At 44.1% G+C, this 27769-nt stretch overlaps 1 protein-coding gene across 1 annotated transcript in view; it reads right to left on the reverse strand.

Moving 5' to 3' along the window:
- Nucleotides 1-1075: 1075 nt before the first annotated feature.
- The window catches only part of eIF5B (eukaryotic translation initiation factor 5B), a 213901-nt gene continuing 187207 nt past the window's right edge, over nt 1076-27769 (reverse strand). Inside the window, exons 18-19 of the mRNA XM_071596911.1 lie at nt 8677-8838; nt 1076-2025 (exon numbers count right to left, since the gene is read on the reverse strand). Of these exons, the coding sequence (XP_071453012.1) occupies nt 1918-2025; nt 8677-8838 (270 nt within the window). The 3' untranslated portion in view covers nt 1076-1917. The remainder of the gene's footprint in view (nt 2026-8676; nt 8839-27769) is intronic.

Below are 27769 nucleotides of genomic sequence, written 5' to 3' on the forward strand. Positions count from 1 at the left end.
GAGCGCATTCACCTACCTCACGTCCAGGAAACCAGCAGAACACTTTAAAACATTGCGGAATGTGATGGGAGCCAATGAAAATGTGAGGAAACAGAGTAGCCCGTCCTTAATTATAAATTCTAGCTGTCACACTTAACTGTTAGTTTTATTTTTTCACGAAACGTTTATGCAGTTAGGCTCACATATGATTCCAAATATACCTTAGGTCTTATAATTAACCAAGAAACAACTTTATTAATTTTTTGCCAAACAAGCTACTGATACTGTCTTTGAGAACACTTTGAGGTGACCACTTCCGAGATTTTAACAGTAAGAATACGTAAAAGAAAGTTGTCTGTGACAAGAAGGTGCCTTATGTAGTCTACGTCGCGATAATCAATCCTCATATCATTTGGAACAACCAAAGTGCCTACTGCCTTCAATTATTTTTCTAGATGGTCCTAAATGCTGTCTGCGTATTCGATGCGAGATTATATTAGTAAACTATAGTAGTGGTAGAGGCATCCATGACTACTCCCCCGACATTTGCCTAGTATCGAGGTATAATTGGCTAGATCGCATCGAATACGCGGCTGGCATGCAGGGAGGGCCACCTCAATTCAAAACGTGTACAAAACAGAGAAAATATAAGGGTCCATTAATATAATTGCTTCGAAAAAAAACAAAGAAGGTGACTCCACCGTCCACCATGGACCCCAGAAGACTAATCGCGCGATTTCAACTGCGAGATTAACCAAAAATCCTATTTTCACAACGCATATGCAGGTTAAACAAATCATGAGAAAATATCAATCACATCTTACCCAGCAAGCCGCCACAAGGGCGTGAAACTGGAGCTGTCAGATTTGCAAGATAGACAACAACATATTAATAGGAATCTCCCTTTCACATAGTCTTGCCCTCCCTTTTCACGGCTGATGCCCAGAGGCACGCCCTCCTGCGGTGGTTGGGAGGGGTGTGGCTGCACAGCTATGCCCCCACACTGAAACAAATATCCGGACCGATTCTGATGTCGTCATCTCGATGTTGATGATAACGCAATGGGTTTCGACGGAAAGAAAATTCCCAAACACTGTTTGTTTAAATTTTATTGACCATGACTGCGAAGAAAACAGCGGTAGCGGTGAGGCGCGGGGGGTGGGGATTAGGTTGGCTTGTGTTGGTAAGGTGGACGAGGATGGGTGGGCTATGAGAGGCAGGTAAGGGTGCGAGACGGGGTTCGAACCGGTGAGAGTGTTTTGAAAAGAGCACCGGGGAGAATGAGGGAGGGGTCGTGGGGGGGAATCGTGGATGGCCGCCAGGGGGCGGAGGGGGTTTGAGGGATAGGTTATCAACATCATTAATGCTTCCACGTCATCCGCAAAGCCTGCACCATTATCACGCAACTCCTCTCCTCCCGGCGGACTGGACCCGGGAGCCAATCGGATGCACCCTTCCCGGCAGACGCCAGAGGAGCAGCGGACACCGAAACGCCGCCACCAATACCATCAAGCGGCCGGAGACCTCGACGCTCTGAGTGGGGAAGATAGGGCGCGGGTGGGGGCCGCAGTGGCAAGGGGTGGGAGGGCGCACATTCGAAAGCGGGGCACACTCCGCCGGACTCCGGGGCCTCTTCTCCTCCCCCTCATACCTCCCCCGACTTCCCCACGTCCAACACACATTAAGAGAGATAGAGTGACAAAAAGAACACCTCGAGGGGGCGTCGAGGGGAGGGGGAGGACGGAAGCGGCGGCCGGGGACTCGACTCTGATGAGAGAGAGGGGGAGAACCAGAGGGGTCCTCGGGCCGCGGAGTCGCCGTGACCCCCTCGCTCCCCTCACCCTCTCCCCCCGCCAACCCTTTTTTTCTTTAAAAAACACTACACACCGCCACGTTTATCAATTCGGCAGATCTTTTGTTCCAGATGCTCGTCGTCTCTTATAATATCTGGAAGAGCTTCTTGAGCTCCACCATTAACTGCCAGTCAGTCTTCATGAGGTCCTCTCGGAAGTAATCCTTGCAGGCGTCGATCGACTGCCGACTTATCTGAAAACGAGACGGAGAGTGGAGAAAGGTTTAGTTAGATAGGTTTCAATGAAATTTCGGCGAGAGGCGTGACGCGTTAATGGCCTGATGAGTAAGCGCAAGTGCCCGCGATTACACGATATCTTACTTCAGCCGCTTTGGTCACGCATTTATTAATAATGAACAAATGAAAACTCCAATCATGACAACGGTGGAACGGCGTAATTAAGTGCATCGTATACGACGGATGTTTGTTGGTAGGGTTTAACGTACTACAAAAAATTCGTCGAGTGTTCAGTACTTATTTTGCAAATTATCAATTCATTTCATACGCTTTCACATTAAGAGACTGTCTGTCGGAAGCAATTATTTATTTATTTTAGTACCCTGCGAGCCACCGCTACGGTGTGCGGCAGGGGGTGAATACACACCAGACTAATTATGTCCCGAATATAAGACTACCGCGGTCGGACTATGTTATTCTGATCGCTTATTGTTCGGGGAAAAAATGACAACTTAAATCTATATGTTCTACACTTAATCTCTCTAATTATATTGATATGTTCTCTCCTACCGTAGTACCATGGGGGTAATAATACATTTTCAACATCATCGCTATAGAGACATCTTTCCCAGCCTAGCTTCTCTAATATTTTGGATAGCATTGAAGTCTATCATGACAACGTTTTTACAAATCTCTCTCCTCTACGCTGCACGCGATCCAATTCGGCAATTAATCCAAATTCGTGAGGATCCCATATATACTTGCAGCATATTCTAAATGAGGCCAAACTAACGACCGATAACATCTCTCTTTGACCTTTTCATCACATTTGCCTGGTACTCTTGGAATAAGTCTTACTTTTTTGTTAACTTGTCCACATATTCCCCGGATGTGTTTCACCCAGGAGAGGTCGACGAGTGAGGGTAACGCCCAGGTAATTAAACGCGTGCCGGGACGAAAACTTTGGATCGATTTTTTTAATGATGAGCTGCATGTCGTTTTGCTTCCATTGACAAAATTTAACTTAAAAATTTAGTCATTTGCTGTTTCATTTTATCCCACATTCCGCAAGACTGTCAGAAGGGCACCAAACAAAATTTAAATGTAATCAACATTAGGCAATTAATAGACGAGGCACTGATCTTTAATGGCAGTAAAGAAACTGGGTCAATAGCGAGGCATGTGATGCGCGCTCCCGTATTTTTTCCTCCACAGCGATGGAGACAGCACATTCCCTGTACTTATGCTGCTTTCAATCTCGCCTGTGCATCCATCGATATAATCTAATAAGTATGTCAGTGTTGACCACACAAAAAAGAATGCGTGGAATGCTAATCATAATAAGTGGTCAAATAAATGTCAGTCATTTAAAGACACACATAGATTGACCCTCCAAAAGTATTGGATGCTGTGATAGCTTAGGGTGCCCCACGCCGCCTTACTCACTTACAATTTAAGCTGGCAATGCAAAAAAAAGAAGTAATTACTACCATCTCTCACTCAAATAGATAAATAATTTCTATAAAAAGCAATCTTCATCAATATGACCTCGACAGAAATATAGGAATACATTTACATTTATTCCTTAAAGGCAAGGGAATAAATGAGAGGGAGGAAGACAGTGGAGAAGGAAGGAAATTAAAGGGTTAAGTCAAACGCAATCAAATAGTTTTTTTTTTAGAATCGGAATCCTCATCTGCTCCAGCGGCTAATCCGTAGGAAGGCAAGAGCAGACGATACATCGCGCAGAAGAGGGAAATGACGCGTTCGTAATGATGAAATTCATCCTGTCTCGGGGAAGACATGCATCCGATGGAGAGAGGATCAAGGCAGGGAAAGCACTGAAAGACGCACAAAGACGGGAGCAGCGTATTCTCCAACGGGGGAGGAGACATTTGAGTTTAGCCGACGCCCAGATGCGACAGAGGTGAAGCTGCACTCAGCACCATATGACAATCAATACCTCCTCGAGCGAAAGATAAATAGAAAACACGCCTCCTTTGCGGTGCCTAACCGCTTGAATGACGAGCATCACACGATGCTCCAGGGAAAATTACTCGCGTGTGACATATTAGGCTACCTCACAGGATACATATAAAAGTTGTACATGCAGGGTTCGTCCGGAAAATAAGTGTACTGAGCTCAGGAAAAAAAATTTATTACACTTTTACATATCTTAAGCTAATATTCCTCAAAATAGCACCCTTGTGAGTCGATACACTTGTTCCAGCGGCGTTCCCATTCCTGGAACGCTCCCGCGAAGGCATCATCGGGAACCTCTCGAAGACTCGTCGTCGGCCTCTTCTCTGCCCTCCACGAACATCTTGTGCCACCGAAAGATCATGTTTCTGGACATGGCCGACTCCCCGTAAGCCTGGTTAATCATACCGACAGTTTCGGTAGACGATTTCCCAAGCTTCACCGCAAATTTGATGGAATAACGCTGCTCCAAAAACTTCGGCATCGCGTTCCGTGACGTGGGTCGAGCGTGGAGGTTCGCGTTAACAGAGCTCCTCACTACACCACAGCTCAGAGCCGACTGCCTTTTTCAGCGTCGCTTGCCAACATACCCCCCTCCAATCGCTGCCCGTCAGAGCGGTGCTGGCCGCGCCTGGAGCGGCGCGCCCAGCCCAGGAGTCAGTACACTTATTTTCCGGACGAACCTGTATATGTACGACTAATGACTACGTAAGCTTGAGATATGGGAAGGAAGCATGAGTGAATAGCAAGGGAATGTGCAAAGAAGATGTGGCCATATTGAAGAGAGTGGGCTGGATAAGCAAGTAAGGAGGAGAATAAAATAACTCTGCACAGCACGAATCGAGGCAGAAAGTACGAATAGCTGCAGAATGGTATGAATGTGGGGAAAGCGAAATTTAGATTGTGAGGAAGAAAACCATAACGTCTCCTCTTGGACTCCACTCCCGCTGTGTTAGTCACATTCCCCTCCTTACACTCTTCATATTAACCCTGGAACGGCAACGCTATTTATTTCACCCTATTCTGGTTACGTGGCGCGACAGTTTTCAAAAATGCCTATCTCACACCCATGATGACAATGTGAGTCCTATGGCGGCTCATTTTTCTCGTTTTTTAATGTAACATCTCGTGAAACATTGATTGGCGTGAATTATGGTGAAGGTCCCGAGTCGCAAACGTGAGCCGTTTTCGTTTGGCGCGAGATTTCAACCCGCTCTGGGGTGTTAATTCACCCCCGTTACCGTTCTAGGGTTTAATACCACCCTCCATGCCGTTCAAAATCCGAACATCCATCGATCTTCTTTCACTAAACCTCCGATACCCTTCTACCTCTCATTATCTCACCCACTCACTTCTTCTACCACTACTTCGAATCACGTCCAGCAACGTCCTCCCTTCTCTTCCTTCTTAAGACGTCTATTCATCAGCCCCCTCCGCATAACGCATTTTCCCTATTCAACTACAAACATAGATTGAAAATGGTCATCTTGGTAATTTACTATGTTCCTAGTTCCTCAAACACCCGGTTTTGAAAACATAAAACGATTCTGCGCTCTATTATTAAGAAATGACTTTTACTATTCTACCTAAATCATTGACAATTCCTAAGAAAGAGGTGTGACAACGTAGGGGGTAGATCGCTCGGCTTCTGACCTAGTAGTCTCCGTGTTGAAATCCCGCGCTATGGCCTTGGGACAACACTGTCTGAACACCAAGATAGATTTTCTAGACACCGGAAACTTGTGAGAGACCGACTGGAGGCACAGGGAGGAAAAGAACTGCCTTCAATCACACGTCTCGGGGCAATTGTTTGGGCGAACTCAACCCTCGCCAAATCAAAACACAAACTTCAAGTTCATGACCGCGGTTATTTATATGAAAATTATGCGTGCGTCGCAAAATGTTTATCGCCGTAATTGACGATAGAGTAATCGTCACTCGACTCATTCGCGGGAGGTCGATGGGGACCTCCCGCGCGCCGCATGAGGCGGCCCTCCGTGAGCCATCGCACGCGGCCACTCGCTCAAGCGAACGTGTGCACGCGACGGCGTGGTGCGGCGGTGGGCGTCCTCACGCGCGGAGGTGCGGGGGAGGGGCAGAGGGGAGGGGAGACTTCATTAACACGGCGAGCAACCGGATGTCGGTCGCATTAGCCGACTCCTCTTCGTCAATATAACACGCACGCGCCCTCGCGCGCAGGGACACCAACACGAAAAAACACTCCCACCATGCCCCACACGACGCGAAACGGAACGACTACATCTACATAATACCCCGCAAGCCACCGCAAGGGCTTGTGGCGGGGGCTGTTCGGTCACCAGCCATGCATGTACAATCATAATCATTACATCTCTACGCAGATACCAGTTCGATCATCCACTCGAACAGAGTTATTCAACACGAAAGAAGCTACTTACATCCTAAGATATTCAATAGTAGGATACATTCAAACCATTCGGGACCGATGCTGTAAAAATGGGTCTCTTTAAATTGTATACAGGATCCTCTTCGCTCCTGCGGTCATATTTTGATGTCTAATTATACAAGGAAAAAAACTGCATTTTAAATCTACATTAAAACTATCTATCTCCTTGATTTTACGAACGTGGTCTGATCTACCATAGTGATTCGGAGCCTGCAATATATCTTGAACATACTCAGATAAGTATCCTGCCTCAAATTTACGCAGTAAATTAAACCTGTATTTAAACCTACGGTCAACTAATGACTCCCACTGTATTTCTTCCAGTATAGCCGTGACACTGCTACGTGATGTTATTGACTTATAGAAAGGTACTGGGCATCCGAGTTTTATTGTGACACCGAGGGAATTATTATGACACCAAATTATAATAATACAGTCGATCATCCGGATAACTTAATATGAATTGGCACTATTCAACCGCTCGTTCTTCTACCACATGACACGCAATTATATTAAAATCGAACCCAAGCATTATTGACCGATTGATTGCATTTACATATATATGACGAGCGAAATTTAATAATTTTAGTCAATCAAAACAATTATTGAGTGATGTATATAAGCATGCATGTAGACGAGGGCTTGCGTATGAGAGAAAATACATACATACATATACATTTATATATATATATATATATATTCATTGGTACGTATCAACTAATATTTCTGCATGCATGGCATATGTTCTTGAGGAGTTACGTGGATGTAGACATTTCTTTTATATGGGTCTAGTCCAGGAAACTACATAAACCGCTAAGAAGTACTATCAGGAAAGGAAACTTGAATGGGATTAAACTGTGACACCAAGGGTGTTATCCATAGGAGTTGGTCATCGAAATCTCAGATGAGATGAAGACCACGACCGTGGAAGGGGGGGAGGGGGGGGGGGGGAGCGAACCTTTCATAAATTCGCACTCAGTGCCAGACGATCTCAATGGGTTACGTAACAGACCCTCAAAAGAGAAATAACCATCTCCTTCTCCAAATATAGTCGAACCTGGTGATGGCTACTGTCACTCTGTTCGACAAGGGAACCAAGACCGTTGCTCGTTATTGCCGCTACTCGTTACATTCGTTGCATTTATGCTACGCGTTATGAGCACTCCCACTCACTGATTTTTTTCCCTCTCTCCCACAAACGCTCAAATACACATTCGCATACAGAGGTGAGCATTGGATGTTACCTTGTATTTTGTTAGGCGAGGCAAAGGAATTGTCGCTGAACCGTTTGGTTGGATGTTTTCATTCAAAATCTACCTTAACCGGTAGATCACCGACAATAATACAGAGGAGATAAATCGACTACTTGAGACACCACGTCTCACTTTGCGAAAATTTCAAACATCTATCATTATACTACCGTTAAAGGAAGGCTTTGGATGGAATCAGACTATACAGCGATACATATCTTTGCCTCTACATAAAAACCGCAACCTGACATCCTACACTACAATATATACAAGTCGCTCTTCAATTCCACATACTCCATTCCGTCCAGCATCCCTAACCATTGCCTGCCTCTTCCTCGTTTGCCTAACATTCTCCCCTTTAACTCAGTCTCCAAGAACCCGTTGCCCATCAAAATGATCGGGATTCACCTTTCCTGCCTCCTTTGAATTTCTCCCAACAGAACTTACTCGTGTTTATTTTTCCTTTCAATCCATTTCATCTTCTCCACAACCACTTTCCAAAAGCTTACAATCTACGCTTACCATCTTGCTTCAACGACCAAGTTCCGCGTCGTACAAAACCATTCATTCATATCACAGTTTTAACGAGTATTTTTCTTAACATACTTATTCAAAGTATTCAGATAACAGAATTAAAAACATTATTTACTTTTGAGATAGTGAAAACATCTTTAAAAAAGTTATTTAATGAAATCATCATTGATAATAAAATCTTGCTATAAGTCCGCTCCCACATTACTATGAACCTCGAATGAAATCATCTTTCAAATGGTTGGAAATCGCTACAGACAGGATTCTGGAAAGAGACACACGGAAGGAAGGGGCCGGGGAAGGGAGAATGGCTACACAGGGGCAATACAACAGTAGATCTTGGTCTTTGTTTTAACGGTTCAACCTCTGCTCGTCCATTCAATATAAATTCATTATCGTGCACGTATCGCACGCACGCGAGGCATTTCGACCGAGGGGGGCCACTCCCCTTGCGCCCCGATCGGAGAGCTTGGGATGCCCACCTTGGAGATGAGCAGGTCCTTCTCGTCGAAGTGCCGGCCGAACATCTTGGGCGCCTCGCCCGGGATCGCCTCGATCTTCACGCACACCTCCTGGCCCTTCCTCGCCGTCTCCACGTTCTTGTGGTTCACCTCGATGCTCGTCACCACTCCGATCTCCACGAACTGCACCCGGGGGAGGGAGACAGAAGTAGAAAAAACACTTGTCAACAAGGACATGCAAATACATGGAACACCACACTCCTTCAGAGTATTGTGACCATCTAAATATGATAAAAATAAAACCTCCACAATATCGACATTTTTGTAGGTCATGAAGTACATTTTTCCCTCCAATTAACACCAGGGGCTGATATCCAGAGCAAGATAACTAGGTATTGGCACCCCAGTATGAGTACCTGGGATAAAAATAGTCGATGCCAATATCTAGAGAAATTATATTAGGTGAACTACATATCCCAGGTATTTCTCAGCACCTAGATACCTCTGACAAGATCTACTATTAACTGCCATTTAAGGTTTCAGGGATTGGTATCTGGGGCACTAAAGCAATGAACCTAGGTACCAGTATTAAAACGGGTTAACACGCAAACTGCTGGAGATTTACTGCGAAATAATTCATTTGGTTTGATCGGAATTTGACTCTGGAGCTATAAGGTTCCCTATCGCTTCCCACATTAGCATTCGACAGCGACAGAGGCAAATAGGAATGAAGAATCATTACTCAAAACACTGTTCTTACAAGTAATGCCTTTTAGACAGGCACCACACATGCGGAGACACGTATTTGACTTTTTTATTGCGATACGGTCCACGTGCAGCGTAGAGGGTTAACTGGTGGAGTCAGTAGCCGGTTCTAGGGACACGAGTTTCCATTCGGAGAAGAGTGCTGAACTCATAGTCAAAAATAAAGCCCTAACTGTATAATCAATGGAGTCAAAATATTTAACTGGACATTTTTTTCACGGCCGACCCATCACCGACGCCAGATGGCGTTACATCATTTCAGTCTACATTCGCTCAGGGGTGAGATTAGGAGACAAAACGCCGTTGGTTTTCTCGTGAAATTCTCCTTTGATGGGTCACCGAAATGATAAGATGTCGCCGACGTCTTTTTCCCAATAATGGTCACAAGAAAGGGCGGAAATGCCCCTTTCAGCAGATGTTGCCATGCAACACAAAAGCCTTTGCCGGATTCCTCACACCGACAGACACACGGAGCACTCACACGAGGGAATGAAACGGGGATTAAATAGACATCTCAAAATATGAAACACAGGGTCTATTGATGGAGATAAGTTTCCATTTCTTCGTCAAGGAACAAAGAAATGATAAGTGTAAGTTTGTATGATAAGTGAAAATTTTTCACTTATCATACAGACAGCCGACAATCGGTTTCTTTTATAAACTTAGGAAGTAACTTCGAATTTCATTTATTTCACCGTTCTGGATAAGACTCAGCATAGGTACTGCCACGCGAAACAAAACGAGTCTTCGTAAACGGCTGAGGCTAAATTAAAATGTGAATTTTCTACAATTAATACAGGTTACATTAATACAATAACAATTAATACTGTATCACATTGTGGAACCTAAAGATAACTGGCGAACATTTTAATTTCCGTTTCACCGTTACAACTATTATATTATTTTCTGGTAAGATTATAAAGAGCATATCGTACATTCATTTCGACAGTGATGACGGGTGGGTCACTTAACATGGGATGAGATCGAAAAAACACACAAGGAAGGATAAATAGACATGCCGAGGGGTTTAAGATATAATAAAGAAAGAATAAATTCACACAAGCCTACTGCAATAAAAAATAAATCACCTTTCAAGAGAAAAAACAGAACCGGTGCGATGATCTTAAAACGGAAAAATGCATGGGTTGGCATCTAGGGTTGCATAAGCCGAGAGAAAAATTGATGGGATTCTCGCAATTTCGAACAATAACATCTCTCATTTCATTGTCCGATGGGAACAGAAAGCATTCGCTGATTGAGATTACCGTCTAGACACAACACCTATACCCCAATTCCAAAATACAATGGCGTAAAATGTGGGGTGAAATAGGCTTATCATCATTGCAACGAAGGGATTCACCCTGGAATTTCCGGCTTCGGAGTTTCACTTTTTAGGTTCAGGTCGGGGAAGCAGGAGTAACCACGGAGAGAACCGGATTATTTCACGCGCGTTGAGAATGTGTTGCTCACTTATCTAATACCTGACGCGTTACGAGAACTGCCAACTCATTAAATTTTGTCCATACATCGGGAACATTCGGCAAAGTCATATGCCTGAGTGGAGTGAAATCACACTCGAAAAATAGTTTTAAAACTTTTAATCCAGAGTTCGGGTAGTTTATTTTAACTTCTAATTATAGCAGCATAATAATGTAAGTAAACATTATGACTTACGACATTATTAAGCGGCAGAAAAGCGGTCATGGCGTTGCTTAAGCACGGTTATTAAAATGTAGGTACACATGCAAATATGGTGCAAGTGCACATACACGCATTGATCATATTTATTTAGTACAGATATTTTCATGCGAAGAATTTTTATTAGTTAGTTATATAGATAATGGATCACTTATTTGCTTTTTTATTATAGGTGCTGAATGACCTTGGATATCGACGCACCAAAAACATCAATACACTAAAACGTATACCATAAATAATACTCGCTATTCAAATAAATGTAACGAAAAGCTCTTCGATTTTTATAAAGAATGATTAAAAATGAATAATAATACCAGAGGATGATACATCGTTCACTTCTGTTTCGGTATATCTCCCTTCTTAGTATACGTTATAAATGCTTCACTTCTAGTTCATGCTTTCATTAATAAGGTACAGTCCTCGTCTTAAAACCTCAGAATATATGTATGTGGTCTATTCAGAACTCTTACGTTGCTGATGCCAATTTGACACAGGACAATATGCGAGGGGAAAACCAAGAATCCTCTTAAGGTACTTAAAATGAAGATCAAACTAACGAATCGAATAAGTATCGCGTCTAGCACCAAGTCATGACAGGGCTGCTGCCAGGGTAAGGAAGGTGTATTTAGGTATATTAAGAAGAGTGCACCACCATTTTCAATGGTAAAAGTTTGTCGCATACAACAAATGGATTAGCTACAGGTAAAATTATTTGTGTTTAAATATTTCCTTTTCCCATGTTACTACATTCTGGGAAATGGTGCTTGGCAAAAGGATCACACGATTCGTCGCTGATGCACACAAAACATGTCTAAGTATTTCCAGGGGTATCTCGGATAGGGGAGACCACGTCACGTGATCGGCGACTGCCGATGACATGGAAAGGTTATTGGTTGAGGAGGCCTACTGGAGACCCCCCGAGTTTCCAACGGAAGTATTTCGGGAAGGGGGAGCTCCAAGAGGAGAGGATCCTTATAATGCTACACGGACATTGAAACAGGAAGAAGAGCTTCCGCCCACATGACGCGAGGCCCACGCCCTGGCTGAAACTAAGTATGTCCTGGAATCTGCGTCCGGATGGCCGACGGGGGCCCCCGGGGTCGGGTCGTGTGGGCCACGAGTGAATCCACATGCCGTGGATAACACACGTGCCGTGGATAACACACGTGCCGTGGAATGGTGGACGACGTCCACGTCGCGACCGAACAGAAGGATTCCATCGAAGCTCCCTACGGCGGCGTCGCGACGCCTACCGATTTAGGGTAAATCCTCCTCGGGAGTTGAGGGAGTCGCCGAACCTGCAGTGGTGGGCCTCGCACCGAAGGAAAGCACAGGAGATACGAGTCCCGCAAGCAAACGACCGCCAATTTTCGCATTGACGCCGCCACCTGGGCACGGGATGGAAGGCAGGGGAGAAATCGTGCCCATTTACGATGGCAGGGAAACGCATACAGAATAGGGAATGGACAGAATAAAATAATCAAGCCGCCAAACTATGGAAAATATTATTTCCATTACTCCATTCACCACTGGTACACAGAGCGAAAGTAATGTTCGCACCTCATAACAGCCCTTAAACGCAGATATGATTCAAGTAGGAAATGATTTAATAATCCATGTGCAGTCGTCGATTGCGCGTACCTTCTCGACATTTCCGCCCAGGAAGAACTTTTTTAATGAAATTTTAATATATTACTCCATAAATGTTTCCGCATTCAAATGATCTCATCCTCATGAAAATCAAAAGCGCAGAGAAACATCTGCATTTGCAATTTACCATACCACCGTGAGCCTCGGGACATATTTTTGGACGAACTCTACCCACACCTTTCAAAATCCAAACTACTAGCTCATGACTGAGATTTTTACCTGAACAATGCGCGTGTGTTGCAAAATATTAGTCACCGTAATGTAATTTCGCTGCACAGGGTCCGAAATAAGAAGCCCAAAAGGAAAATTTACTTGCTTAGAGAAGGGGACTACAATGGCTTAAAGTGCGTGCTACAGAATCAATTTGCTAGTTTTTAGAAAGATAGTAATCACCGAAATACTAAGGAATACCATGGAATCATATCCTTGAGATCACGCGCTCAGCAGTCAACAAGCCCATCCTCAGTAAATTTCCAAAAGATAACACGAAACCTTGAAGGTACAACACGGATTAATTAAAAATAGCAATTTTTAATTAATCATGATATTCCACCATATCACGCCTGAAACGTCTCTTTTTATACAACACGGATGTTAGAAAGGCACTACGACGTCAAATGTCACGCCGAGGTGAAAAATATCAGGGATGATATCTCTAGCGACAAAAAGAATCAGAACACTTATGATTATAAGATACCCAGGGCGAATGCCAAGAATGAATTTCGGAAAGCGTTAAGTGCATTCAAAAGGAAAAGGTTGGCGGAAATTTGAAATAGAATTCAAAAGCATTTTGGTCACACGTCAGAGATGTTCAGGGAAGTAAGTCAACCGTAAATTCACTCAGAAATGATAAAGGCGAAAGAGTAACCAGCAGTTTGGTACAGGCTAACTACTTAAATTCCTTCCTTCAAAGCGTCTTCACTATTATCTCACCGAATGCCTCCGATAGCTTACCAAATCGCGTTGGGCACCGGTTCCCAAGGTTAAAATATCATGCAATGGACTAGAACGTTTGATGAAAACTATTAAGCTTAGTAAATCTTCCGGGCCCGATGAAATACCCGCTCGTATATTTAGGGATCTAGCTTCGGAAATCGCGCCGTAATTAGAAATAATATTTAAGAAGCCGCAGGTAGATGAGAGGCTTCCCAGAGATTGGAAAACGTCTAACCCAACACCAATATTTAAAAACAGAGACAAGGAGGAACCGAGCAATTACAGACCTATTTCCCTCAAATCCATTCAGTCCAAGGTTATGGAACATCTAGTTGCTAATTCGATCGTGATGGCATAATAATGATTAGGATACACCCAATCCTCTGCATTTATCTTTCGATTTTGCTGACAAATTTCAATCGATACAATGGATATCCTTCATTGGAGGGGCTTCTCCCTATGCTTTTAAACCTAATCCAGAATGAAAATACAACTTTTTAATAGGAGCGCGTTCAAGCAGCCCTTTATCTAGCACCGCTTCCAGTGAAACGCGATAAAAACAAGACATGAACCAGTGGTCGGATATCAAAAAGAGGACTTTTCAGGACGCACCATGAGGCACATGAAGAGGACGTGCGTTTCCGCATCACTAGTTGCGTGGCACCGCGCGCACTTGTCACACGGTCGATGAGTGAGGGAAGGAGGGCGGCAAGGGGGGGCGCGGGGGGCGAGAGAGTGGTGTGGGGGGAGCGGGAGGGAGACAGGGTGGTTGGGTGGGTGGGGACGACATTCCACGAGGCAGTGGCCAGGTGTCCTGTGGGAGTGGAAGATAGGCGGAGCCCTTCTCGTCTCTCTCCCCCCCCCCGCCCCCTCTGCCGAGAGGAGGCAGGGAGTGGCCGGGGAGGGCGAGGCGGGGCGTCGGGAAGTGATGCTCTATCGCCTAGGCGTCGATTCAATTTCTAAGGACGCCGCCGAGGGTTCTTCTGCCCGCGGAGCCCGTACCTCGGTCCACATGACGGAATCTTACCCGAAATATCGGCGCTCGGTCCCTAAGGATTCAGCGCCGGGAATTTCTGTAGCTCCGTGCGCCAGACTCGAGAGAAAAAATACTAAGTGACGCAGGAAAATTTTAATACCCAAGTGACAAATCCGCTGATTTTTTTAAGAGGCACTCAAAATCATTCTTTTGAAAGGTTAATGAAAGACAACTATCTGAAATAATCGCAATGGATGATTCAATAGGAAGTGCCATTTAATAATGTCTCTCACGTGCATTTCGCGAAATACTGTAGTATGGATGAAATTCCTCCAATAGTCTTTCATTAATTTTCCATTCATTTAAGTAAGCATTAATTGTCGTATTATTATGTAATAAATTATTTCGGAATATACAAAATCAGCTACATTCATGAACATAGCTGAAGAATATATAGAAGAGCAGAAGAGGAAAGGACCCTACGGAGAGCAAAGAAGAAATAAGTAGATGGATTAGAAGTAGGTTGAGACACAATGGATTAGTTAGAAACATAATAAAAGTCAAAATTAAGAAGGACGTAAAATAGGGAACCTATCAGAGAGTGAGGAAATAAACACTAAATACGGATGAATGGAGGGCTGCAGTAAACCAATCTTAGGATTGAAGTACTGATGGTGGTGACTGACGAAGCCATGCAGAAGAGAGTACATAGATACCCACCCTTGTGCACATGTAATTCTCACGAGAAATCAGCAGTGTTCATATGATTTTGGCCCAATATTTTCCCTAATTAAGGATGATAGATTTTTCTAAATATTCCACGCAAGGCATTATTGCTAACCTCCCCGTTCGCATGTCTCTCGACACTCGAATAAATTCTATGATGAACTTCTTCCATCATCGTTGTGCCATAGCGTTTCGTATTTTTCATCTCATTTCGAAGGCAAAGTTAATTTGGTAAGAATAATAAATGTAATAAAATACTACGGTAAATTGATGAAATAACATTCAAAAATATCTGCTTCGGTGTATCTTACATGAGAGTACAAAATCCGTTTTTTAAATGAATACATGCATTAATTTAGTGCATATCATAGGTAGAGTTGGCTTAGAAGTGATTTATTCGCTGAAGTAACCTGGAGTCACTCGTGGATGAAATATTATCATGGATTCTACTTTTAAGAGTACTTTGCTGGTAGGCCACTAAATTATTAGGCTATATTACAAGTATCCCGGGAAGAAGTAACTGGATGGAAAATTCCGCTCCCTTACTCTTGTCGGGCCCATTTACAGCACGCGTTCAGAAAATGAAATCCTAATAGAGAAGAATTTTATTCGGGAGATCGGGTCAACGCAGGGCGGTCCGATTCGTTAAAAAAAACAGGCGAGATGAATCGAAAACTGTCAACACGACGCTTGTCCACATGGTTTGGGAATCATTAAGGAAAGGAAGATTGAACGTCAGATTGAAATTAAAGGAAAACATTAGAGGAGGCGGGGTCCCCTTCCAATCAATCATCCGCGGCACAACTGCCGCGACATTTGCCGATCAGGGCCGGAATATAAAAAACTATAAGGATAAATGTTGGCCAGAGTAATACTTTTTTCTGTAATTTTTCCACGGAGGTTATTTATTCCGCGGACGATACGTCAGAGCAATAATTTCTATCATACCTACACATGCGTTGGGTGGCATCCGGGAGATACACTTAGATTTGGATATCTCACCGTGAGCAATGTGGCGATCCATTCTCGTGAGGTGGCATGCCGCTGCCAGGGACATCATTAGCGTAGAGAAACGATAAGAGCGTTGTTATTCCCGACGTCAGGCCCCACCCATAATATGCTTCTGCTATATGGGATTCCAATGAGGTAGCAGTTTACGCTCTGAATTGAATCGAGTGCAGCGCGGCGCAGTCTCTAAAACTATGTCCTGACAAACACAGCAGTGCGACTAAGTTGCTATGACAATTATGGGAGATGCACACACCGAAGACGATTAAAATCTCTTAAAATCCAAAAACTCGAAGCATGGAAGGAAGCATGTCGAGGCACTTAAGAGAAAAATTCGCATTTCGCCGGACACTGGATCCCTTGCACACAATAATTCCCCTGAAGTAAAGGCTCACCAGAGAGAAAATGCTTGAATATATTACGGTTGTTTTAACAGTTTAGTAGTCTTGAATTGAACGTTTGAGGTTCCACACTATGCAGAACTCACGATGCCTGTTTTTTGTGGATGAATTTCAGAATAGACACTCACAAAATCGATCTCTTTTGATTGGCTGCGAATAATCGCTTACTTCATTTGCACTAATATCCGGTGAACTACTGAAGTATGAATTATGACCAAGAAACACCTCCTCGGCCAATGTGGTCATGCTAATCACCCCCTTGCCATATGGAATAACTACGAGATATGCGGAATTTTAATTATACAATAGACATTCCCCTAATTTAATGAATATCCATTAAACAACTTACTATCAACCAAATTTTAAGGGCTAAAGATGTCGATATTGCAACCTTTGAGAAAACAATGTATTTTTCTTAGTTCACTTAGCTTATTAATAAATAATCATAATTACAATGGTGGTCTAGACAGCATGGCGATTTTCCAAGTTTTCCGAAACTGTTCCATTTCCTTGGGACAATTAGGCGATCAAAAATGTCCAAGCAAAATGGACCAATCAAAGCATGAAACGATTTTCACTCTCATGACGATTACTCTTCCAGCTACACACATGCGAAGCGGTATTGAAAATAAATAAAATACATTGAAAAGACAGCGCGAAGTACCAAATAAGAAATCCTGAGAATTGCTGAGGGCGTAAGAAGACTGTCAATCACACTGTGACGAAGACAAGACCTTAATGACGTACTCATAAGGGATAACAGCATCCTGGAGACAACAATGGAGGGAAGAAAGAATAAAAGGGACTGCTGAGGGAGTCACGACTGGAATACCCCAGCAGGCAACACGGTCAGCAAAGGTAAGAGGTTACGAGGAACGAATAATATTCACAGCAAAGACAAGAACCACGCGGTGTGCCGCAGCAAGCAAAACCGTCGGATGGCTTCCTTTGATGATATAAATCCACAGGAACCAACCCGCCGGGTTCCTTCGCTCGGATGGTAAGGGTGGCCACCAATTAACATGCCCAACTCACCTCCAACTCAAGCCGTCAGGCATGCCAATTTTATACATTCAGGGTCGGGAGAGCTGTTCCTTTCCCAATAAACTACCTTCGTGTCCCCACGAACGTCCGCCCCCCAGGAATTGGCGAAGCTCGGATTTTGTAGGGGACTGTCCAAATCCATCACCAGGGATTTGAACCCGGGACCATTCGGACAGTGGCTAAAGTAGTAGTTTTGAGGGGAGGCGACCGACAGCTAAGGTCATTTGCGCCATAGGGGAAGGACAGGAAAGGATGAAGGGTGGAGATAAACCCGGCGTCGGCATTAGCCTTCTCTTTACGAAAGGCGCCAAGGGGTCCGCGGCTTAACGTCCCATCCGACGGACGGCGTACTCACTCAAAGTGCCCTCCACAAAGCACCTCAAGTAGGGATCGAGATACCTCTGAAAAATATTCAACACCGCCGGGATTTGAACCCGCGCCCTCAGGGTGGGAAGCCAGTACGTTAGCCCCCGCACCATCTCGATCCCGGCTCAGCCACCGTTTTGCCGGGTCGATTTCAGGATAGCGAAAGAAATATTTTTTTTTAGCCCCACCAGAACGTACATTTTTGAGTGCTTCAAAAACATTGTGAGCTAACGACCCCAGAATCATTCGACCCCAATCGGAGCCCTCACGAGAAGAAGGGTTAGAGAGAGAGAGAGAAACTAGCGGTCGTAAGCATTTTCTCCCCTCGGCGATTAAGTGAACAGGGGGTTTCAAGTTAAGTTACAACCGCCGACGAAGGCGCCTGGAGCATACAGCCGCGCGGGGGCGGGGGAGGGGGTGGTGGCGAGGGTGGCGGACGCTCGGCCCCCGTGACAACAAGGGGACGGCCGAGAAGCGCATGCTGCCTACGCGGCCGAAAAACGGTGCCCAGCACATGCTGATTCGTTGAAGGGGCTACCAGAGGGCGCGCCACCAATGACGCGTGTAAAAACCATTCCCCTTGACCGGGATTCGTACCAGGATCCTTAGATCGTTGGAAATTTTGGGGGCTTTTAAAGGAACATCTCGTTAAAAGCCTACAAAATTTCACAGTGGAAGAGGAGGACGCCTCGGTAGCTTAACTGGCGACAGCAGTCGGCCAGACTACGAGAAATCCGGGTTCGAGTCCCGGTCGAGGCGAATGTTTTTTTTACAATTTGAAAATAATGCATCAAACTGACAGTTATCAAAATGTTCACTATTATATTCTTTTCAACCCAGATAGATTACCACAAGATGATTTCTCAAAGTAGGGCGGACGCCCCCACAGGAGAGTAATTTCGATATTTTGATGAAGCAATGAGGAAATGATGTGTTCTTTGCCCATTTATTGCGTGGGGATTCCTTCGTTATTTGAAGACCCTTTTTAATACGAGGGTCATCCGGATGGTAGTACCCGTTCGTGAAATAAAGACACAAAAGTAAATATTAACAAACATAAAAAATTTTATTTGAAAGAGGATACTTTAAACTACTTCTCAACATAATCTCCAAGCAAATTAAGGCATTTGTCATAACGTGTGACAAGTTTCTGTATTCCTGCTGCATAGTCCTTCGCCGCCAGCTCATTGAGATACGCGAGGGACCCATCTTGCACAAATTTTTGCATAATGCAGATGGTGTTTAACAATTTCATGAACAATTGTTCGAGAAACATTGGGAAAATGCTCACAGATGTCATCAATTGTGACGCGCCGATCGTTCCTCACGAATTCGTCAACTGAGCTCACCAGTTGGTCTGTAATGACAGACGGTCTCCCCGAACGCTCATCGTCGTGTGTGTTCCCCCTCCCCATGTTGAAGTTGCGACACCACCGCCGAACAGACGACTCGTCCATTACATTGTCTCCATACACCTCCTTTAATTGGCGATGAATATCACATGGGCGAACGTTTCTTGCATTGAGGAATTTAATCACTGCCCTCACTTCACAACTGGCGGCGTTCTCAATTTTTTTAAACATTGTAAACAATCACAGAAACAACACAGGCAATGCTAGCGTCACGCAACTTGGCTCAGAGAAGGCAGACATGCCACTGAAGCTATCTGACCTCGTCCAGCGGCTACTCGCGTCGTCAGCACTTCATGCGGCACGAACGGGTACTACTTTCCGGATGACCCTCGTACTATTCATCTTCAGAACGTGGTCCTATTTTGCCAGAGGGAGCACCAAAATCTGTGAGGCTAATGGGGGGCAGGGCATAAAAGGTCAGGAAACGCATTATCCCTAACTGATTCTCGGCTGGGAGCATCCCCCGACTGGGATCACACGACTTGGTTCCTCCTTGAAAACGTGCGATGTGTGCCACTAGCCTCTCACGTTTTTGTACTGGTGATGATAGAGGGAAAATATCTATTTGATTTTCTCCAAGTTATGAGACATATCGTACCCTTCATTAAGAACCAGTTTTTACAACACGGAATCATCAGTTATTCAGATTTTCAGTCTATCTCGTACATCTAAAGAACACCCAACAAGCGTGTATATGTGCGTAATTATGTACATGTATGTATGCATGTGTGTGTGTATGTGTATATATATATATATATATATATATATATATATATATATATATATATATATATATTCGATGTGCAAATCTGTGCAAAATGAATTTATGTCTGTCTATATGTATTTATGTGTACATATGAATGTAACTATAAGTTTAATGCCTAATATAATATGTATACGACGATGGGTTAAATGGAAGAAGGGACCATTAGGTCTCAATTTCGCCCAAATAAAGACCTCTTAATAACATTGAACTAATAAAATGAAATTTTCTATCTCTCTTATTACGGCTATAGGGGTTTTAATTTATTTACTAGGTCGTATAGCTCAATTTCTTATATTTCACATTTAACTAATACTCGATGTATGGTATCAGGCTTGACTACATGGGTAGTTATCTTGAATGAGAGAAGAGTACTACGTATTTTCGACACTTTCATTCGGCACTATTCGTTTCAACGCACTAATATTACGGAAAAGAAAAAAAATAACTCACAAATATTTTTATTGCGAGGTAGGGACTTTTCCGGTTGGTGTCGTCGTAGATGGTTTCTATTTCCTGCTAAAACATGCATTTAAGTGTTTCCTGAATACCGAATTAAATAATTGTATGCTAAGGTATCCGCCTCTTTCCTCAACGACCAAATTTCCAGGTTATATTATCATACAAAACCACACCTTAATTAGGTAGAGTAATGTAAATGCAATATTAGCTTCACTGCTCAATACCAAAAATATAATTGTACTACGAGGAAAAAGTTAAGAACACTTAAAAATCATTTGTTGACCCTTACGAGTATACTGGAGAGTTTATTTTATATTGCCAGTGAATACGGAATTCGTCTTTCTTAACTTCTCCATCAGATGTAATACCGTGTAATGAGATTCAGTTTCATAATTACAATCAATGCATACGTTTCAACCTATGATGTTCCCCCTGAAAATATGCAATAACAACTGTTGTCACGCTACAAGTGATGGGAGTTACAGACTTTTACATTGAAACAATTTGGTCTGCTTACTTCCGTCCAACTGATGAAAATTCGATTCCTACGGTGAAAATAACAGAACAATCGCAGTAATTAACGCGATGCATGCTTCAAATTTGCACTATTGAGTCAGGTATTTACAATATCCAGCTATCGCAATAATTAGACTTTAACGTGGGAATTATTTGTTGACGCGAATGAATACTACACATTCGAATGGATGTCACATTGAATTTTTAAATCACACGCATTTAAAAGGCCTTAAATTCGTCAACAGAGCATTTCCCACACTGGGAACGTCATGGGCTCAACCGCCTTTAAAGCGACACGAAGATTGCCAAACAGTTTTTTAAGCTCATGCTTTACAAATATTTGAATCTTTAATCAGAAAAACTTTCAAGTCGCAAAAAAAGTAGCGATACAGGATTAGATTCGAGACACTCCCAAAGCTCCTCACTCGATTGCACGCCGCCAAGTCAAGCAAGAATCGGTCGTCCACATCACGGCGCCAACCCTACGCGACAGCGAAACGATCACGGAGAAACAGGACCGAAATAAATGATCTCCCCGCTTTTGTTTTTATTTCAAAAGACCAACGTGAGAGAGCGGGAGAAGATTTCGGGGGGCGAGACGGCGTCCTAGTGATGCGTGGGTGGACCCGGGCCGCGAGCGCCCGGTTTTAGAAGGGCGGTAGAAATGGGGATGGCGGGAAATCGACGGCCCGGGACGGTCGCGAGAGCGGGGGCGAATGAGCGGGCGGTGGCGGCGAGATGACGGGTGGTGCGGGGAAGGGACGGGCGAGAACGCAAAGCACCCAACCCCAGAGAGTGATAGGCCCGTTTCAAAAATATAAGGCCTCCCATTACTGTCTCGTAACCCCTTCCCCTGCCGCCCCCGATACACCCACACCATCCAGCCAGCCACCGCCTTGCCAAGCGTGCCCCCCCCTACGCGCGCGACCGGGTGCACGGTACCCCTACCCCCACCCGGGTAAACAAATACCCGCCAAGTCAAGAAAATGATTACACGGACGATAACTTTCAGCAAAATTTTCTTCTTCTCTCTTCCATGATTAGGCCCACGACGATCTGATCCCCCTCGTGTGCCCTCGAATAGGATCTATTCAGCCTAATACTTCCTAATGTTGACAGCGCAAAAGTCATTCTCCTGGGTTGAGTAACTTCTGTTTCCCATACGACACAACTTACACGGGGGTATCGTTTTTAAGCAATCATTACCCATAAATAACCGAATATCTGGATCGAATTTATTCCGCATATTAATTGATTGTCATGTACAAAACGTTGTAAATTAGAGCTATTAAGATTGCTTTGTTTTGTTTCAGGAAGCCGTTGATTGAAGTAACTCGCAGTATGGAGAAGATAGAGACCTTTTTGAAAGACCAGCAAATCCACCATGTAATGAAGACTGATAATGGAAATCATAGCCCATTTATTCATGAAAAAATGCGCCAAAGGTGTCAGCACGCTAGGTTCCACGACGACTCCTTTCCAGAACCGAACACTGGCGCGACCAGCATTTGAGGCCACGGCACGACTGCGATGTGCTTTGAAATTTTACCATATTTGCCAATGCTACTCTTTTCTCCCAATCTCGCCCCAAGGTATTTTTTTCTTGTTCCCAAAACTCAAAACAAATTGCGGGGAGGGTCGGAGATTTGGCAACACAAATAACGCCCGTGAAGAGATGGAACAATGGCTTCATTTAAATATTTATTTATACATTTTTTAAATATTTTAGCACCCTGCAAGCTACCGCTAGGGTGTGTGGTAGAGGGTAAATACAAGCCAGAATAATTTTGACCCGATTTTCTCCTTAGCGAGGTCGGACAACGTTATTCTGACACATTTTTCGTGAGAAAAAGATCATTTTAAATCTCTTCTACACTTATTTCCTCCAATTGTACTCGCATTATCTCTCCTATCGTCGTAAGATGGGGCTAATATTTATTTTTCAACATCATTGCAAAAGAGACCTACTTCTAATTTATGCATGAGATGTAATCATTAATTTGACCTTCGCTCCGCGAGTGATTCCCAACCTAACTCCTATAATACGCTACCCAGTTGCTCACAACAGCGTTTTATAGATCTAGCTCCCCTACGCTAGACGCGAACCAATTCGGTAATCAAGGCAATCAATCCAAATTCATGAGAATCCCATACATACAATAGCAGAATATTATAAATGGGGTCTAAACAGCGAAAGATGACATTGCTCCTTCACCTTTTCGTCACATTTCCCCAATACTCTCCTAATACTCGTAAATCCCATTTTTTCTGTTTAAGCATTTAATTTCCAAATATTCGGAATGCAACTCATCAGGGCACACCGACGACACGTTCACTTTGACCGAAATGCCCCAAATGCCGGAGCGAGAGTCGAGTCTCACCACATCGAGTAGCAACACTCAACGTGGACAACCTTCGCAAAAGTTCTCAGCCGAGCCGAGCGTTATCGACTCGCCTCTCTTCTTCCTCAGGAATCAACGCCCCAACAGAGGCACTTAAAAATTTCCCCCCCAACTCTCCCCCTCCGAACGTACCTTCCCGGGCCGGGACACAACACGCGATAAAATGCCGCCGACTACAACACGCGCCGAAGTCCCTCAACCGCCGACACCCCGTCTGTGCCCGGCCGAGGTCTTATCGACGACGCGGTATCGTTCACCTCGCCCCCTTATCGGGCGATAGATCGCGCGCTTAAGCCCCGCGTCTTGATTATTGCACTGGCAGTTGCGCGCGACATCCTCCCGGGCGACGAAGAATCGCAACGGAAACTATAAATTAAATTAATTCTATTGAATCAAAAACGTTTCCAGATTCCCAAATCCTCCATGAATAATTTTATTCCCAGGAATGGTATCACATCTTACAGCTACCTACTTGCCTTCGTAACACTCTCAGCAAACTTCATTATTGTGCCTGAGAAGATAAAGGAATATTCAAATTCGCATTTATTGTAAATATTTTAAAATACTTTCTTAGTCTTTACTGCAATAATTTTTGGCGTTGCTGAGATATATAATTGGTAATAGCGGACGTAGACACGCACACACACGAGGAGTCAAACGCGCGCACCATTGGGACAACTGAAACATGTCCAGGGGACCATCGCAACGAGCATTCTAGCTGAAATACTGAAGCAGGAATATGATTATGCTGTTTACCTTCAAAATAGATTATTATTAGTAGTAATCCGCCAGTTAAGGTATTTAATTACTCTTCCCCTGCCACACACCTTCGTGATGGCTAACACAGTGTTAGGGAGGACCGTGGAAGCGCGGGTATTAGAACGAATGAGGGGAGGAGAAAAAAGGACGAGGGATGCTACGTTGGTTTTTGACGGCACCAAGCTACACAACAGTACAGCGACAATCCCATGCCTCTCCTAACAAAACACAACCAAATATCCTACACTATAATACATGTAAGCCCCTATTCCCTCTGTCCAACATCCCTATCCTATCCCAACCCCTTCCTCCCTTGACTAACGTTCTCCCCTCTATCAGTCTTCAACACCCCATTGCCAATCAATATGCACTGCATCCATCTTTCCTGCCTCCCGTGAATTATTATGAAATAAGACGCTGAATTATGGAAGATTTAACATGAGTCAAAACAACTTTAAACTGAATACTTTCCTTTCTTTCCAAAATGTACGTATTTGGCTAATGCTGACAGAGATAGCACGTCACATTTTGAAAAAAGAGGATTTTAAGATATCATATTGGAAAAAGGCACTAATGTCGTTGCATACATGTAGTTATACAATGATCACCAGACTGTTTCGGTCAGAGCATGTAGGAGAGCGAAAATAGAAGGCTTACGCAGGAGAATCCGACACGAAAATGTTTTTCTTTGACCGGAGACTAACTTACATCTCCCTACACCGACGTCTTTGTGTTGAGCAGTTTATATAGGTAGAATAATTTTTTCACGGCTAATTCACTCAGGTTAGTGCCAACAAAAAATTCACTTACACCCCCAGGCCGTCTAATTATGCAGGATAAATTGGGAATTCCTCATTATAGTATGCACTTAATTGTCACGAAACACTTCATCTGCCGACGCAGAAGAGGGGATATGAGGCCGCAAATTTAACGAATGTGGGGGAGCAGACAAGCGAATGAGGGATGCGAGTTCGCGGTGCCTTCTCACCCCGCCCCCCGGGGCTCTAAACTAATTGCCGTTCCACCGGAGACCGAGGAGTCGCCTTCATTAAGGCCCCGTGACGAGAGGTGCCGGGGGGTGGTGGGAAGAGTGGCGGAGGGTGGTAGGATCGGTCAGGTCCTCATCCCCCAGAACCCTCAAAAGCATCCGGGAAAGGGTGCGGAAGGTGGTACAAGAGCGGGCCGCACCCTTCAACCTCCCATCCTCATAGAGTGGCGAGGGAGGGAGGGAACGGACGCTGTTGCCACATCCGCGCCCACTCCCGCCGCCGGGGGGGTGGCGGTGGCTTACGCGAGGGGGAGGGTGAGGTGTCCGTCCGGTCACCTCCGGCGATTCTCTCGCCGGAGAAGGAATCACGACGATCGCTAACTAAGGGCCCTTCAATCCTCTTCCCGACTCACCTACACACATACGCGAATATACATCATACCCAGCAAGGACTCAAAAAGAGCTATCAAGGCCAATAACCGTAACAAAACTACATCATAGGCTGCGGGCCGCCGCGAGGGCGTGTGGTAGGGGGTGTTAGGTCACTGGCATTAAGGTAATTGGTTATCATTAGCGTAGGGTATGATTTTATTTTCGGGTAGTTCCAATGGCCACAGATGACATTTCCTAATGTTATGGTCGCGAATTACGCGAGCGACAAGGATTCCTCAAATAAGAGATACCTACTCGGCAGTCCATTTCCCTTAATTAATCGTTGCGCTCAAGTCTACGAATATTGTGCGGAGCAAAAATTATTTCCGCTCAGTCACTGTTAAACTAGAATGATTTTGTAGTTATATAACAGTTCACAACGTGCAAGTAATAATCCTTTCTATCGCTCCCATAACAGGATATCCAATAACAATACGTTACAACGACTTCTGTGCATCATAAAGCTTCTTCATGAAACGGATGACCTTCCTGTCTATCCCTCCAATTTAATACAAAAAAAGATATACGTATAACGCGCAGGGTATCAAACACACTACATCGACGCGTTTTCAAGACGCTGTGCAACCAAAAACTCCTCCCGTCAACTTGCCCATTCGAATATTTCCCCACTATTACTTTGAGGATCCCATATTTCTTTAAGTGATCGGTGGAGAAGTAAATCGACTGGGTCGGGGTGAAATCCTGGTGATTCCGCTCGACATCCCAGCTAAACCAAGTTGCAAGTTATGTCATCCATGAGAAGTACAAGGACACCATGGCAGAAAAAGGGAAAGAAACTGGACTCTCCTCCCTGGAATGCGTGATTTTCAAGTCGTGTGTCTCGTTTTCAGAATCGAGTGATTTCCCATCCTATCACAACGAACCGCCCTTCAGGCTGATAATGAGTTATGCTCTTTCGGATGTAGGATCGCAAGCGGAGGAGGAAGAAACTGGGAATACGCAGAAAGCAGAATAACCATGAAAAAGACACCTTGGTATGAAACAAAACTGATAAAATCATACAACACTATCCTAGACGCCAGGAAATAGTTCATAGCGACCTGATTTTGGACTTCGACCTCCAAATTTTGCACCACTCAGTCGGCATTGAGAAAAATTGGGCAGTTAAAAGAAATGAAAATGTGGTGCTACCGAGGAATGATTAAATAAAGTAATATGAATGACGAGAGACAGTCCTTCAATGGGCGGGCGAAGAATGAAGCCTGATGGACAGAGATGAACAGAATAAGAAAATTAACACAACATATTCTGGGCCACTGAGCAAAGGAAAAGCGTGTATAGAAATTAATAAGTTGGCAATTATTTCCCTCGCTCAACTCGGGCGATTCGATCAACCGATGGAGTGTGGGATGTTAATTATTTTCTCGGTGTCATAAATACGCTCTGGACACCTTTGTCCAACTTCTAGTCTAGGCTTCTTGAAGCTTCAATCAATTTTAATTTATTCCCTCAGTAACACTTTCTCCAAAGGGTCCATTGAACTCGCCGCGTAATCTAAATAAGGCAAACATAATATGCAACAACTTATCATCCTTATTTCCATTGATTTTTGCCAAACGAACTTTTTTTCCGAGGCAAAACGTCGTATGTTCTTCTGATGTGTACATCCATTTAAGGTTAGGGCAAGAGTTACTCCTGAATGCTAGTTTTCCTGTTCTTGTGATTAAATGTTTTCCGCGCACATTCCTTGCATTCAGATCTCATACCTAATACTACGCGATTTTTTAACTACCCCGCGAGAAAGTAACCCGAAGTTCCAAATATTGTTTTTCCATTGTGAATTCCTCCT

The sequence above is a fragment of the Hetaerina americana genome, unplaced genomic scaffold (assembly GCF_022747635.1).
Source record: "Hetaerina americana unplaced genomic scaffold, ioHetAmer1.1.p SCAF_8, whole genome shotgun sequence".
In the NCBI taxonomy this organism is placed as follows: Eukaryota; Metazoa; Arthropoda; class Insecta; order Odonata; family Calopterygidae; genus Hetaerina; species Hetaerina americana.